Genomic DNA, 16,707 nt, shown 5'->3' with positions numbered 1-16,707 from the left:
GCATGGTCGGGGCTGGATTCTACAGCCGGCTCCTGCTACCTCCGCCTGCAGGGATGAAATGAGGACACACTGGCTAAGAACTCCCCCCCCCCCCGCACATTCTGGCCATGCCCCCTTTAACCCCTCCATTGTCGCCACTTCCACCCCCAGCCCTCTTGTAGTGCAGAGAGAATATGTTTCTCCATGGCCTGGGTGGGAAAGGGTTAACACAGTTTCTTGGGCGGTCCTGGCAGCTCCATAGCTAACTCGTCTGCAAGGGGGGAAAAGGTTCCTTTCCTCAGCAAAACAAACTCACATCTGCCTTGAATAGAGGCTATTCCTGTCCGCAGGAGGGGGCGGATCGCCAGTCTTAGATCCTTCTGAGCTAGAGATCAGCAGGACCCATGAAGGGCCAGACCAAATGATTTCGCGGGCCTTAAACGGCCCCCAGGCCTGATGTTCCCCACCCCTGACTTAACCCAATATATAGTTAAATTGTTGAGTTCATAACCACTGTATGTGGCCATTAGGTGCTCATAGTTGACTTTAGAGTTTGCAGTGGGATCTAAGAGACCACCATGTGTTGGGTCCAGTTTCATAGCTTTATCAATAATATCGTTCAGCTTAGAATTCTAGTTGAGCACTTTCCCAAGAGTTTAATGCTCAGATACGTTTTCTCTGTGCACTGTCTGGCTTTCTGTTTGTATGACCTTTCTTCTAATTAACAGTTTCTGAAGAACTCTACTGGAATTGCATGCCATCTGGCTGCTTAATGAGTGATAATGTAACAATATTATTTAAGTCTTTTTAAAAATCTATTTTGGTTGGGCTCTGTGAACTAAGAATGATAGTATCTGCTTAGCAAGTGCGAGCTGTAAAATAAAATTGAATGAGGTGTGTCTTGATACAAACCAAGAGACAAGCTGTCACCAATCAGATGTGCTTGATTTTATCCATGAGGTGGCCAATCCGTTGCTTTTAACCGCTATACCACACTGGCTCTCTTCCCCCCCCCCCTCTTTGGTGGTATCTTCCCCCCCCCTTTTTCTTTTTTTCCTTTTCTTTTTGGTGTCAAGTCACAACCCAATTTATGGCGACCCCATAGGGTGTTCAGGGCAAGAGGCGTTCAGAGGTGATTTGCCATTGCCTGCCTCGTGTAGCAACCCTGGACTTCTGGTCTCCCATCCAAATACTAACCAGGGCTGACCCTGCTCAGCTTCCAAGATTCGATGAGGTCAGGCTAGCCTGGGATATCCAGGTCAAGGCAGTTGCTGTCTAGGCAGAACATTTCCCAGTAGTGAATGTTTTAAGGCAGAAATGTCAGCATGGTCAAGGAAGGCCATAGTTCTCACTGTGAGCAATTTAATGAACCAAGTAATGAGCCACATGACTGGCTCAGTTGACCTGCATTTATTTTCATAAATATCCAGCAGTGCTGCCAGCTCTTCCCCAAAGTTTGATGCAAGCCCTGATGTGTCTGTCGTGTGGAAAAAGGGAGGCTGTATTCAGATGTGACAGTGAACCTCCATTAGTCTGTGACGGTATGAACACAGCTCGCTTGCCATGCTTGCACACTCCCTCAATTCTTGTTTCACCCATGGGGCAGGATTGAAAATCTTCTGCTTTGATCAAACTTCAGTCTGTCGTGACATCCAAATGCAGGCATTCAGCCTTCACAATGAACTGGAACTTGGTCAAACCAGGGAGTTTTGAATTGTGCTCTGGCGAACAAAGGGAAGAGGGAGAGCGAGCGAAGTACATGAGCATGGAAAGCAAGTTGTGCTGTTGCCCATCACAAATGGATGGGTTTGTCGCGACATCTGAATTCAGTTGGTCTCTCTTCCATTATGTGTATTTTTGAGCCAGACATGTGCCTCTTTGACAGGACTGTTTGTGGCAGTCTGATTCTATCTCTGAAATGGCTTGATGGCAGTGCTGCAGACAAGGAAGTGCAGTCACTGACTGCAAGTGTTTCCTAAATAATGGTTCTCTTGTCTGTGTCTTTAGGTGTTGGTGTATTTCCTTCACAGGACCCAATCCAGCAGTTGATGCCCCCGTGGATTTACAATGATAGTTTAGTTCCAGGTAAGAATATTTAATAGTAACAATGCCCCTAGAAAATAACTTGAGGTGTTGATTAGTTAGAAATGTTGCAGGCTGATCTCCCTTTCTGGAGTCCTTGTTTTAAGGACTCCCTTTCTGGAGTCCAACTTCTTTTTGTAGGATTATTCGTCTTTTCCACAAGCTTAAGTCATAGTAAACAGAGAATGAGGCACCATGCTAAATATTGATTAGACTGCGCTGAATTATGAGCTGATTCCTGCTAAGGTTGTCTCGTCTTGAAGGATTTCAAAACTACGGAGTGGATTTTATCAAAGGGAACTCCTTCCCAGAGCAACCATGTGCATGTATGAATTGTTATGCAGTCTGATATCAGTCCTCTTTGGAACTGTTCACATTTGATTATGTCCAAACTCAGCATCTGTTTGTAATGCACATTCTTGCCATCTGGCATCTGGGAGAAAAGCCACAAAATCTTGACTGTGAAACTAAGAATGTATGTATTGGGTTACTGAAGAGTTGCGTTACCAGCATCTAGTCAGAGTGCAACTCGCTCCTGTTTTCTTAGAATGCTGCATTAACAAACAGTATGTTTTTGCTTCCAGAACAACAAAATGGAAAGAGGTCAGGACGTTTTGGCTTGTAATGTCGACTGGACAAAATAATGGCCATTAAATGGGAGGGCCGTAACTTAGTGGCCAGGCCTGGGTTCAATGCCTGGCATCTCAGGTGCTGGGAAAGACCTCTCTCTGTCTGAGATCCTGGTGATCCACTTGCTAGTTGTAGGAGGCCATAACGGGCAAACAGTCTAACTCCATTATAAGGTGGCTTCATATGACTGCACTTTGTATGCTTTGTAATTTAGAAAAGATACAATGTCGATAACCTTCATTTTGAGGCAAGAACAGCCAAATTATGTATGTCTAAACAAATGAAGCAACTCAGCCAGTTTGGGTTAAATTTGTTTGCATAATCTGTTGTGTATCCATTAACCACTTGGAAGGAGTTCTGTAGAACTTTACACTTCATAACCACTGGATGCTGGTGAGGTTTGGTGACTACGAAAGAGGCCCAGATTTGGGCCTCGCCTCTACAGTGAATTCTCTGTTTAAAAAGGTAAAGGTAGTCCCCTGTGCAAGCACCGGTTTATTCCTGACCCATGGGGTGACATCACATCCTGACGTTTACTAGGCAGACTTTGTTTATGGAGTGGTTTGCTCTTGCCTTCCCCAGTCATTTACACTTTACCCCCAGCAAGCTGGGTACTCATTTTACCGACCTCAGAAGGATGGAAGGCTGAGTCAACCTTGAACCGGCTACTTGGAACCGACTTCCGTCAGGATCAAACTCAGGTCTTGAGCAGAGCTTTTGACTGCAGTACTGCAGCTGACCACTCTGCGCCACGGGGTTCTTGAATTTTCCTTCTCCGTTTAACTCACCCTATAACTGGAGAGGCAGTCCAAAGCTGTTGGTGGAGGGAATGGCACGGAAAGTATTTTCGCCTTCAGTTGTTATGTGTAACTTCCAGACAAGTAAGCAGAATGAGTTATAACTCTGCTTGTGCAACCTTGCCAATAAACCCTCAAAGCTGCTAGTCCACAACACTTTTCACTATCCCACCTTGACCACACATACCCTTGCTAGTTGAAGCACATCCACTTCTCATTTATGAGAGCTCCCTTGCGGTTTTAATCAGTATAGGCACCCAGCAGAACAGCTGTTTATATTCTTGGAGTGGTAGAATCATAGAATCATAGAGTTGGAAAGGACCACCAGGGTCATCTAGTCCAACCCCCTGCACAATACAGGAATTTCACAACTACCTCTCCCACACACACCCAGCGATCCCTACTCCATGCCCAGAAGATGGCCAAGATGCCTCCCTCTCATGAACTGCCTAAGGTCATAGAATCAGCATTGCTGACAGATGGCCATCTAGCCTCTGCTTAAAAACCTCCAGGGAAGGAGCACTTACCACCTCCAGAGGAAGCCTGTTCCACTGAGGAACCGCTCTGTTAGAAAATTCTTCCTAATGTCTAGATGGAAACTCTTTTGATTTAATTTTAAAGATAATCATAGGCATTGCCGGCACTCTCTTTGGATAATTTTTGTGTCAGGCCAGGTTATTATCAATTCTTGCAGACAAAACTTTCAGCTTCTAAACACAAAGTAGTCTGAATAATTCCAAGTATGTACCATTCAGTCCTTTTGACTATCTGCTTCCTCTTTTACAGATCTATACAAGAAAATTTTAGAAACCACGATGACGCCTACTGGGATAGACACTGGCAAGCTGTATCCTGTTCTGATGTCGTCAGGGCTTCCCAGAGAGACTCTTGGGCAAATATGGGCCTTAGCCAATCGCACCACACCTGGGAAGCTTACGAAAGAAGAACTGTATTCTGTTTTGGCTATGATAGCAGTCACTCAGGTAGGGAGTGAGTGAGAATTGTAGGGCACAGAGGAAGGAAGAGCATTTCTTGTCCCACTTTCTATTCGCAGTAAGGATTTGGGGCTGTGGCTCAGAGGGAGGGGATCCCTTCAGAGCTTGAGTGCTCCGTGCTTGGAAGCTTGATGGCTCCTTTCCCCAACCCTCTCCTTTCTGCCAGCTGTGAGTTTGCTGCTGGGTTCTTGAGCACATGCAGAGTATAGTCACTGTGATTGAAATATTGGGGTTAACCATGTGATTTCATGGCACATTCCTGAGCTCTGAATCATGGCTAGTGGTCGGAAGTGTTATGTTTGTGTAGACCAGGGTGTGTGACCTAGGGGTGCTATGAGACCTGGCCAAAAAAAAAAGTATAATAAACCTTTTTAAAAAGCAAAATGCCCACAGAATATTGTAAAGGGCTTGGTCCTTCCTCTTGGAATGGAGGGGAAATACTTACTCCTGTACATTGAAACGATTTGATTAGTACAAAGCTGTGCATATTGAATATAGCCTTGGCATCAAATTAGGTATTACAACCAGTTGCATTTAATTTTCTGCCAGTGGGTGGAGGAAGATGTATTGTTTCCTCAACAAGGGCAAAAACACCCAAGAAAGGAGATTTTGAATTGCAAAATGATCCTAGGGGAAAGGGTTGTTGCCCTTCTCCTTCTGTTCCAGTGAGTATCCTAACCCTCTGTGGCTGCTTTTCACTTTTAAAAGATCTCATGGATAGCCCTTTTCCCCTAAAGTGGCAAATTTTGCTAATAATAATGAGTGAAGTGGTGCATTACATGCAGTGGTGATCTTAGGTTTTCTTTGCTACAACCTAGGTCTGTAATGGATCTATCATATTTTTACCCTGCCCATCCTCCAAGGAACCCAAGGGCATCAGACCTAATTCTCCCCTCAGTTTTATGCTCACAACAACCCTCAGAGAGAGAGTGATTGGCCAGCAGTCACCTGCAAAATGAGCATCAGACCCAGACCTTCCAAGTCCTAGTTCGACCACTGAACTTTACTGGTGTCAGTTTTCAAACCATGTAATGCTTTTCTGTTTGCTTTCCATCTGCTTGCTTGCAGAGAGGAGTTCCAGCCATGAATCCTGACATACTAAACCAGTTTCCATCTGCCCCCATCCCTACGTTAAGTGGGTTTCCAGTGACAATCCCTGTCACGGTGAGCCAACAGCCGATGATGTCCCCGGGACCGCCAGTTTCCATGCCTCTTAGTATGGGGCCATCAGTCGTGGGGATGAACTTGGCTGCACCAGTTGTAGGATCTGCAACACAGGTTTCCAGTGGCTTTCTGCAATCTTTCCCTGCACATCAGGTTAGTGCTGCCGCTGATGTATGTGTGAGGGACACTGATGAGCATTGTTCTCATATCAAGCTTAGGGCAGCTTGTAGTTAATTTTAAGTGATACAACCTAAATGTCAAAAGAATTCTTTAAAAACCTTGTCTCTTCTGCAGCCACTTCTAGGATTAAGATTTTGTTGTTTTTGTTTGTGCTGTAGTTTTAATCTAAAATACTCCCAGCATCGCTTCTCGGCCTTTTGGCTAAGATCAAGTGTAGTGTAAAATACTCCCAGCAAGAGTGGGGCACGGAATCTATTTGATTGGCATCATTTCTCCACCTTGTCAAGGTGTTTCAAATTGTGTTGTGTGGTTCAGTGTCCCTCACACTCTGTTCGTGCATGGCTCGATCTGTGCAGAACTGTAATTCTTGAAGTCTGTGTATTAAGACATTAATTACCTGATGTCACCAATGAATGTTGAGTGCTTACCCACACAGAGGCTGCCTGTTACGTCTCTGCACGATCTGATGCTCTGCCCTTGCCTCCATTCATATTTGTCATAATACTTATTTGTGAATAGTTTCCAGTGTTCAGAGGGCTTAACACATATTAGATTGGATTTCGCAATGTGTGAGCGGAAAGGAAAAGTCACTTGACACAATTCCACTTACACAAGCGATAGCGCCAACACAGCACTTCAGTATAACTTTTAACGAAACAGCAGTGTGCCCACAGAACAATGCGATGCACAATAAATGGTTTGCATGATTTTAAAATTTTACTTCGGTTTTGAAATTGTATCAGAAGAAATACGTGTTATGTCTTGCACACATGGAAAAGATAGTGAAGCTGGTCAGTGCCTTTCAATGCCTATGCTCTTAGAATCGACCCCTTCCTGAGAAGAAGTATGTTATCTTATTCAGTTAGACACCTAATAAGCAGGACTCAACTAATTTCTTACAAGAGTAAGCTTTTTATTGAACAACTTCAAAAAATATGTAAAATATGTATATGTATGTACAGTCTTAACATAATGTAGTATGTATATAGATGATTACAAAGTCTTAAATGTTACAAAAGTTCAGACATGAGTCTTAAGCATGTTTCATGTTACCAGCAATCTTAAGCAATCTCTATTTTATACCTCTATGTGAGAGTTTCAAACCTTAAAACAGTAATAATATTTCATTCAGAAAATGCAACAGTTTGCAGAAATATTTAAAATGGTTAGTGCAGTAAATAAGATCTGATTTAGTTAAAAGTATCTTAATTCAAAGTATCTAGAATATCATAAGAATAAGTAGGCATACTTGTCAGCTCTAGTCCCGTGTTAATCCCATAAACAGACATCAGCAGTCAGTCAGTCAAAAAAGAGTTGATTTATTGGAAAATCCACAGGTTAACAGAAGCCAAGAGTCAAATGGACACTAGTGAAAACTAAGGGAACAGTACAGGGCATATATGGAAAAGAGCAGAGGGCAAATCGGGGTGGATCTGGATACCATGGCAACCCCCCTCCTGGGAGCTGACAGGGTGCTAGGAGTCTTCCCACAGAGAGAGTAGTCTAAACATACTGTTTACAGGACACAGAACTGGCCAAGGCCAGCACCTGGAGAAACCACAACATTCCTTCTCAGACCATGTCTGACAATACTTTACCCAATCATGTCATCTGTGAAACTCTCCAGTCCATAAGGACTAGAGAGATCTGAGAGTCCCCAGTACATGCTAAGACTGGGTAGATCTCTAAGACCCTCCATTTGTTATTGGAGTCTCTGAGAATCTCTAGTATATGCAAAGCCTAGAGAAATCTTTGAATATCCTCAGTCCATGCAAGGACCGAGTCTATGAGCCTCTCCATTTGTTTGAGAGACCTCTGATCTATGCAAAGATCAGAGAGATCTGTGTGTGAACCCCTAGTTCATGCAAGAACTAGAAAGTTCTATGAACCTTTAATCCATGCAAAGATTAACGAGTTCTGTGTAAGACCTCCTTAGCTCTGAGGCTAGGGAAGCCTAAGAACTTCCAGTCCATAAGGACTGGAGCGCCCATGCAAGGGCTAGATAGATCTTAGTGAAAACTTCTTAATCCACGCAAGGATTAAGAAGATTTCAGTCTCTCCATACAAGGGATGGAGAGATCTATAAAAAGTGAGCTAGGGAGCTCTTAGAACCTCCATTTCTACGCAAAGACTTGGAAGGATCTAAGTTCCTCCAATCCATGAGGACTGGAAAGCTCTAAGAGCCTCAATCCACGCAAGGATCAAGGTCTGAGAGCTTACATCCCATGCAAGGGATGGAGAGATCCATGAGCATCCAACCTACGCAAAGGTTAGAGATCTGGAAGCTCTAAGAATCTCTAACTTTACTGCTGTTGTGCCTCTTCTTTTATATCTTTTCAAGATCAGTTTTTTCCGGTTTTATCTGATTTGATCTATAAGATGCACTCTGAGGTTGCGCAGTACTGCTGTATTCCTTCGTAAATTCCCTGGATATTACCATATAAGGAGTTCCTCTTCCAGCAGGTCACCTGCTGGTCATAACCACATATACTAAACAGTCAGTTTGTGTCTTTGTTATAGAATCATAGAGTTGGAAGGGACCACCAGGGCCATCAAGTCCAACCCCCTGCACAATGCAGGAAATTCACAACTACCTCCCCCCCCACACCCCTAGTGACCAGAAGATGGCCAAGATGCCATCTCTCTCATCATCTGCTTAAGGTCACAGAATCAGCATTGCTGACAGTTGGCCATCTAACCTCTTCTTAAAAACCTCCAGGGAAGGAGAGCTTACCACCTCCTGAGGAAGCCTGTTCCACTGAGGAACTGCTCAAACTGTTAGAAAATTCTTCCTAATGTCTAGACGGAAACTCTTTTGATTTAATTTCAACCCGTTGGTTCTGGTCCGACCTTGAGCAACAGAAAACAACTCGGCACCCTCCTCTATATGACAGCCCTTCAAGTACTTGAACATGGTTATCATATCCCCTCTCAGTCTTCTCCTCTTCAGGCTAAACATACCCAGCTCCTTCATCCTTTCCTCATAGGACTTGGTCTCCAGACCCCTCACCGTCTTTGTTGCCCTTCTCTGGACACGTTCCAGCTTGTCTACATCTTTCTTAAATTGTGGTACCCAAAACTGAACACAGTACTCTAGTTGAGGTCTAACCAGAGCAGAGTAAAGCGATACCATCACTTCGCGTGATCTGGACACTATACTTCTGTTGATGCAGCCCAAGACTGCATTTGCCTTTTTAGTTACAGCATCACACTGCTGACTCATGTTCAGTGTTTGGTCTACTAAGACCCCAAGATCCTTTTCACACACACTCCTAGATTGCAGATCATTCTTGTAGCTGCCTAACTGCATCTGCTCATTTAATCAGCAACTTATTATCAGGCTTTAATAAATCCTATGGTGTGAATTGCATCTAATGTAGGGAGAGCTTGTATAATCAGAATTCTTGTCCATTTCTCAGGGCCATCATATTTGCTCGTTAAATTTTACACGAATCCCTGTCAGACACATTTATTTTAAAAAGTGTTACGCTACCTCACCAGAGAGCCTGCCCAATGTGGCTTAAAAAATAAAATTACTAACATCACAAATCTTTAGAAGTTACTAATTCAAGTTAATTTACTCAATACAATTTCTGGATTAATTAAAATCCAGAATTTTAAAAAGCCCCCCCCCCAAATGAGCTGCTTAAAATAACCATTTTCAGACTACAAAGCATACTGTAAGATGGTTTTACAAGATCAACTTCTTAAAATGTAAAAGTACCTCTTCTTGGATAGTTTAAAACGGGTCCCCGACCTCTTTGAACCTTTGGGCACCTTTGGAATTCTGACAAAGAATGGCTGCCACAAAAGGGCTGCCAGAAGAGGCGGAGTCAGTCACAAAATGGCTGCAAAAGCTTTAGGGCTGTTGAAAAAAAATCGGTATAGTTCGGCTTCGGCAAAATACGGCCCGTTTTTATTCGGGCCGTGCCGAAGTCCGAACTCCCCCACTTCGGATCCCCGGAAATTCGGGGGGATCCGGAGTTCGGGGGGAAATTCAGCCCCCCGCGCGCCTTCAGGGAATTTCCCTGAAGGCGCGCGGGGCCCTTTAAACAGATCTGCGCCTCCCAGCTGGGAGGCGCAGATCTGTTTAAAGGGCACCCCGCGCGTCTCCAGGGAAGCTCCCTGAAGGCGCGTGGGGTGGGGGAAAGGGCCCAAATCGGCCGAATTTATTCGGGAACACCCCAAACCCGGCCAATTCGGCTCCCCGGTTCCCCCCCTTTTTGAGTTCGGTTCGTCCGAACCGAAAAACCTCCGAATTGAGAGAAATTCGGCTGTTTTTCGGCTCAGGCCGAACCGAATCAACAGCCCTAAACAGCTTGCCTTCAGTCACACAGTGACGAGCCTTGTCCTTTTTGAAAATCTGCACTGCCAGTCACATCTCCAGTGGCAAGTCAGAAGTCTTGCTGGGCAAAAGCCCCATCCACTTGCTAAAAACACTTGGCAGTAGGGTTGCCAACCTCCAGGTGGCACTTGGAGATCTCCTGCTATTACAGTTGATCTCCAGATGACCAAGATCATTTCCCATGGAGAAAATGGCTACTTTGGAGGGTGGACTTTATGGCATTATACCCAGATGAGGTCCCTCCCCAGGGTGTACCCCCCAAATCTCCAGGTATTTCCCCAGAGCTGGGTTTAAAATCTCAGACTTGCCCATTGCTTTCATGGCAGAGTCTTTTTTTCAGTGACTTTTGCCTTCCCAAATGTGCTTTCTCAAGTGCGCCTCTGCCTGACACCACTTCATAATCTTTCCAGTTTGATGCGGAGGTCTCTGATCGTGTCTGTTGTTCCTTTCGATTTGTTTTAGAAAGGCTTCTGTGGGTTTGCCTTTTTCCTTAAAGCAAGGAATCCTTAAAATGTACAACAGCTCAATTAATTCATCCTCACCAGTCCTTTCTTTTTGCTCCTTGTTTCCCACTTTTTGGAGATCAGGCATGGTCCTGGCTGCTCTGCAGGCAAGTAGGTTTATAGCGTTGCTGCATTCGCTCATCCAGGCAGACACACTCCAGAACTACTCACACTCGGAGGAGGCCGCCTGTTAGCCTCTGCATGATTTACTTCTCTGGGCTTTATCCTTCGTTGAGGAAATGCACATAAATCAATGACTCTCACAGAAGCCCACCAGGGCAGACTCCTCTGATTTTTAATTCCTTACTGTTTGGGTGCAAGGCTGAAGTGCTTCCAGTGTTAATTCAGGAAAAAGTTCCTGGACTAAGGTTCAGTTTAGTGGCAGGTGGTCACTTGGGGTGCTGAGGAGGGGAAGATTATCCTTGACTGGAGAAAAGGAGTTCTCGTAACAGGCTTGAAGTTCTGCTCAATAGCAGAAGCAAGTAGCAGTGGTTCATGGTGTTCCAGCCAATGCTGATGCACAATTCAGTTTCTTGAGGTCAGTGCCTTTCAGCTGTTCTGAATTTCAAAAGCTTCTTAAGCTTAGAGGAAACAAAGTTCTTTTTATGTGCTTCTATAAGGCACAGATAAATACAGATTTACGAATCCTAGCATGCAAATTAATCATGAGACAGGGATAAATAGGGCATGCAAATCTTGTCTCAGAGTTGTGAACCAGGCTATAAATGCAATAAAAAATAAGTTGAATGAACTTCATGTGAGGGGTGTGTGCAGAAGGTTTTCTTTAGCTGAGCACCATTGGGTCTATGGCTGGCCCTGACCCTTGGCTTTTGGGAAATTCATGGTGGTGGTCCAGGGGGGATAATAGCATCAATAAAAATATGAGTAATGGATTACCCTGAAAAGATCTTCATGGTCTCCTATAATTTAGGCAGCCAAACCAGAAGATGATGATTTTCAGGATTTCCAAGATGCTTCCAAGTCTGGGGGGCTCGACGATACCTTCACGGATTTCCAAGGGGATGTGTCTGGATCTACTAAGACTACCACGGCGCAGCACCGGAGCAGGTAGAACATTAAGCTGGGATTTATATTTAAGTGTATGCATATTTGTGGGTTTTAAAGTATACTAAAGGATCCAGTAGTACTAATAAGCTTGAATGATGTTGCTTTACTCTAAAGGAGATATACCGTATATACCCATGTATAAGCCGACCCGCGTATAAGCCAAGGTGCCTAATTTCTCCCCAAAAATGGGGAAAAATTAGGCACCCGCGTATAAGCCAAGGGTCGGCTTATAACCCCTCCCCCCCCGCAGGCTTACCTGACAGGGCTCTCCAGCGGTGAGGGTCCACCGGCGGCGCGGCCCAGGGGGGCCTGGGCAGCCTTCCTGCGGCTGCAGGAGGCTGCCCCAGGCCGCTCCCGGCGGGAGGAAGCGGCGGCGAGGCCCAGGGGGACCCGGAGCAGCCTTCCTACTGCTGCAGGAGGCTGCCCAAGGCCCCTCCCGCCCGAAAAAAATGGCGGCGGGGGGCGGGGGGGGCCTTGGGCAGCCTCCTGCAGCCGCAGGATGGCTGCCCAAGGCCCCTCCCGCCCAAAAAAAATGGCGGCGGGGGGCAGGGGGGGCCTTGGGCAGCCTCCTGCAGCCGCAGGATGGCTGCCCAAGGCCCCTCCCGCCCAAAAAAAATGGCGGCGGGGGGCCTTGGGCAGCCATCCTGCGGCTGCAGGAGGCTGCCCAAGGCCCCTCCCGCCCGGGAAAAATGGCGGCGGGGGCCGGGGGGGCCGGGGCAGCCATCCTGCAGCTGCAGAAGGCTGCCCCAGACCGCTCCCGGAGGCAGGAAGCGGCACGGGCCCGGTGGCGGCGGCGGCGGTAAGTTTCCCCCCTCCCCCCTCCTCCCTCCCTCCCCCGTATTGACCCGCGTATAAGCCGAGGCCGGCTTTTTCAGCCCATTTTTGGGGCTGAAAAACTCGGCTTATACGCAAGTATATACGGTAGTCACAAATTCACATTGGTAATTACCAGATTCCGTGCCAGAGCACGCTCACGTGTCATGAGAAGAGAACTCGTGTCCTGCTATTAAATAATTGAACTGCAGAACAGAAGAAGCCCTGTTGGATCAGACCAAAACTCTGTTTAGTCCAGCATTTCCAACTGGAGCCCCTGAAAGGCTTGTAAGTAGGACATAAAGGCAACAGCCTTTCCCTATTCTTTCCCTCCCCCCATCAGGAACTTGTTTTCAGTTATACGCCTTTGGGACCAACAAGATTTTGGGGATATAAGCTTTCAAGAGTCAAAGCTCCCTTCATCAGATATCTGGTATCTGATGAAGAGAGCTTTGACTCTTGAAAGCGTATACCCCTCAAAACCTTGTTGTCCTGTAAGGTGCTATTGAACTCAAATCTAAGTGTTCTATAGCTGACCAGCATGGCTACACTCCTGAAACTGCCAAAGAACAGTAATGTTTCACTTAGTCATAATGACTAGTAGCCATTGATGGGACTTATTCTCTGTAAATTTATTTAGTCCCTTTTTAAAACTACCTAAGGCCACCACTGGTGGCTGTGAATTCTTCAGAATGTCTGAAGAGCCCTTTCTTATTATCTGTCCTGCTGTCCATCAGCTGCACTGAGTCACCCTGAGTTCTCGTATTATGGGAGAAGGACAACACCTAAACAATTAAAGGCCTTTGTTAACCCCAAATTACACCCCCCAACAGAGGCCAGTTGAGCCTCTGTATGATGGACTCCTCTGGATTTGCCCCCTTGCCTCTGATAGGGGAATCATTTTTCCACACTATGTGTGATTCATTTATTCAATCGCTTACCAGTACAAAGGCACAACAAGATTACCTGGCTTCTGAGGAGATTGTCTGATACATCTTTGCATGACTCACTGCTCAGTAAGGAGGCATGCTCAGACTGAATCACAGGCAGGGACCTCCTCTGAAGGTTGGTATTCCCTACTCTTACACATTCTAAACTTTTTTTGTGGGGGGACAGGGGCTTCCAATGTCAACTTGGAAATAGTATGACTCTGCTGTTGGAAGCATGAGAACATAGTGGCTTAGCTCTGCAATGTCCATCTCCCCTGCCTATTCCCATACACACACACACCTTAAGGGCTTATCATGCACAGTGATATAAATATATATATGTATTTTAGGCTAACAGTGATGAAAAGTGATTTATCCTAAGCCAATAAATCAAGTCAAACAGAAAAAATATATGAATAAAATGAATGTAAATAATAATAATAATAATAAGCCATATTTCCCCCCCTTCTTTCTGTGTGTAGAATGTATTTGTATGCATAGAAACAGTAAGAAATAGAGTTTCTCTCTTCCTCCATGTGTACGCGTGTTTCCATCCTGAGCTTTTTGGAAGCTTTTGTACACCACCCTGAGCCTTTTGGAAGAAGGGAGGGATAAAAATTTAAGATGTGAATATACGTCTCTGACTCAGATTGTCCATTGGAGCTGGCAGAAGCTTTCCAGGGTCTCCAGCAGAGGAAGGGTTTTCCCAACATCTGTTCCTTGAGAATCTTTAACTGCAGATGTTAGGAAATCAACCTTGGTGTGCATGTATATTGGGTGTTCAGCCTCTGAGCCACAGCCACCCCCCACCCCCACTACTATTTTGTATTTTGGACACAGGAGAAATGATACCAGTCTTCTTTCTGTCTTTGTTGAAAGTGTTTACTTTTTGCACAGAAAATAATTGTTGACTTAACTGATAGGGTGTATGAGCTGGGATGGAGGGCTGTTTTCTTTTGAGGTGATTCTGGGGATTGTGTGCCGGAGCTTTTCTTTCCACCTCCCTGATTTACAGAGTAATAAGACAGTCTAATAATTGTTTACAGACTTCCCTTTGACAATAGAAGGCAGTCTTCAGCTCTACAGTTCCCTCTGCCCCTGAAGCAGACTCTTAGATATCCAGTGCGAAATTGAATAATGTTGCCATAAATGCTATCTCTTGGTCTCTCTTTGTCTGCAGGCTTCACGGATTCCCATTAGCACGGGTCTGCAAAATACTCCGCTAGTACAAGGCTTATAGGCTGCTGATAAGGAGATTTAAAATAGTAGCAGGAAGATTCATGCTCCTGGTGCAAAATAACCCAAACAAAAAACAGTTCTGAGAATCCTACTTTCAGTGGACATCTCACTGGGTGGGTTGGACTCAGCATCACGGAATGCTTGTTTTACTATCCAGAAAATTATGCAGAGCTGCTATGATTTGATAAGGGAGGGGAGACACCTGATCCATGGCGCTTTTTCACTGCCAAGAACTGCAAACACCATTTTTAAGTACCTCTAGCATTTGCCTCTGTAGAACAAAATGTGTTTGCGCTGGCAGTGCTGAGCCAATTTATCCATTAGATCAATAAAACATTTTGACTGATTAAAAAGATATCTCTATTAATTGGGTTGCAGACCGTAAAAAAAAACACCTTGTCTTTTTGCCACACTTACCAAACCACAAATGACAGGCGCCATCTTGGAAGCAGCATTCCCTCTTCTCCCAGGCATGAGAGGGAATGCCTCTTCTCAGATGGCCCCAGCTGCAACATGGTCAAACATCACCCAGAAATGTGTTGTGCTGCTTTAGATTAAGAGCTTTCATTCATATGCAAATTTAATAAATGAACTAAAACTCCTATGATTAGCGGTATGAGACCTCTTCGGCCTTAATGTTCACACAGAAGAGCGTAGCTTGCACAAGTATGCTGCATTCCATATTTGACTTTTTGTAAGTGGTTTCCTGAACCATGCATCTTGGAACTGATGTGTCTTCCTTAGGGAGAAGACAGGCAGATTCCTCCTTCACAGTTTACCTGGAAGGATGGAAAGCATGAGACCCTCGTCCATCTGGTTTTCATTAATATGCTGAATCCTCGAGGCCTCCGAGTTGGCCAAATATTGCTCGAAGCCAGGGCATAGTTGGCCGCCTTTAAGTTACAACGTAAGGTGGCACTTTAGCACTGAGGGGCTCCTAGCTTCTCTGAAGCATGACCCTTTTAAATCCTCATGGAAAAAAATCTTAGATGAGAAATTGTCATTGTTGGGCTTCTCGCAGGATATGTTATTAGATCTTGGGAAAACTGAAGTTTTCACCAAAATTAAAAAGCGCATTAAAGAGCTTGATTATAACAGCACTACTTTTCGTGCTCACCACGTTTGTTCATCTCAGTTTTTCGGAGTACCACCACCATGCAGTTTGCCTGCTTATACTTATTATTTGACAACTCCTCATCTTTCTAGAGCCTTCTGTTAGCTAGACTGAATGATAACCCCTCCATGGTTATGCAGGGCAGGATTTTGAATATACCCTACCCAGACAGGACCTGTCCTTGCTCTTCTGGCTCTATTGATTCATTAGCTCATGTCCTCTTGGAATGCCACTTTTATGAGGAACTTCGATCACATTATATTTCTCCCCTTTTAACATATAAATCTAATGCCTCTGTCTCTGACATAATGCCTTTTTTATTAAGTGACAGGGATCCCGAGGCTACATTGTCAGTGGCAAGATTTATTTCAGTCCTTATATCCCTCAAACATTAGATTTACGCTGCTCAAGATCAATGGATCAAGGAGCTTCTAAGGGATAAAGGAAAGGAAAGTGTCAGGTCTTTGCTACATGCTGGAGTAGGGGTTTGGCAATTGCAGGCCAGGTTCTGGCTTCCTGTCAAGGCCAGGTTCTGGCTGCTGGTCAAGGTTTAGTTCTCATGCTGCAAATCCTGTGTACAGTTTCGATTCTCCTGTTTATCACAGATGTGCCCTTGTTATGTGTTCGATTCTCTGGGAATCATTATCTCGTAGTTATTGCACTGTGGTTTCACTTAGTTTTCTTTTTCTGTCTAGAATGCTTTTATACTGTAACCTACCTGCATAGACCCCATTAACAGCCTCACCTGCGTGTGAGGCAGTCAGCTTCTTTTAATTTGTCTTATTGCTCATAATAAAGTAGCATTGCTTAGAATCACCTGCCTGGGTGTGTATGCTTTATGGGATGCTAGCGACAGACGCCTGAGTCTG

At 45.0% G+C, this 16,707-nt stretch overlaps 1 protein-coding gene across 1 annotated transcript in view; it reads left to right on the top strand.

The window, feature by feature from the left end:
• Window positions 1-16,707, top strand: part of SYNRG (synergin gamma) — an 84,988-nt gene that overhangs the window by 9,945 nt on the left and 58,336 nt on the right. The window contains exons 8-11 of the mRNA XM_056865279.1: window positions 1,987-2,064; window positions 4,275-4,471; window positions 5,552-5,800; window positions 11,607-11,743. Coding sequence (XP_056721257.1) covers window positions 1,987-2,064; window positions 4,275-4,471; window positions 5,552-5,800; window positions 11,607-11,743 — 661 coding nt within the window. The remainder of the gene's footprint in view (window positions 1-1,986; window positions 2,065-4,274; window positions 4,472-5,551; window positions 5,801-11,606; window positions 11,744-16,707) is intronic.

This window comes from Euleptes europaea, chromosome 19, assembly GCF_029931775.1.
Source record: "Euleptes europaea isolate rEulEur1 chromosome 19, rEulEur1.hap1, whole genome shotgun sequence".
NCBI classification, from domain to species: domain Eukaryota; kingdom Metazoa; phylum Chordata; class Lepidosauria; order Squamata; family Sphaerodactylidae; genus Euleptes; species Euleptes europaea.
Note: the sequence above shows the minus strand (reverse complement) of the source record. Positions and strands in the feature narration are given on the sequence as shown.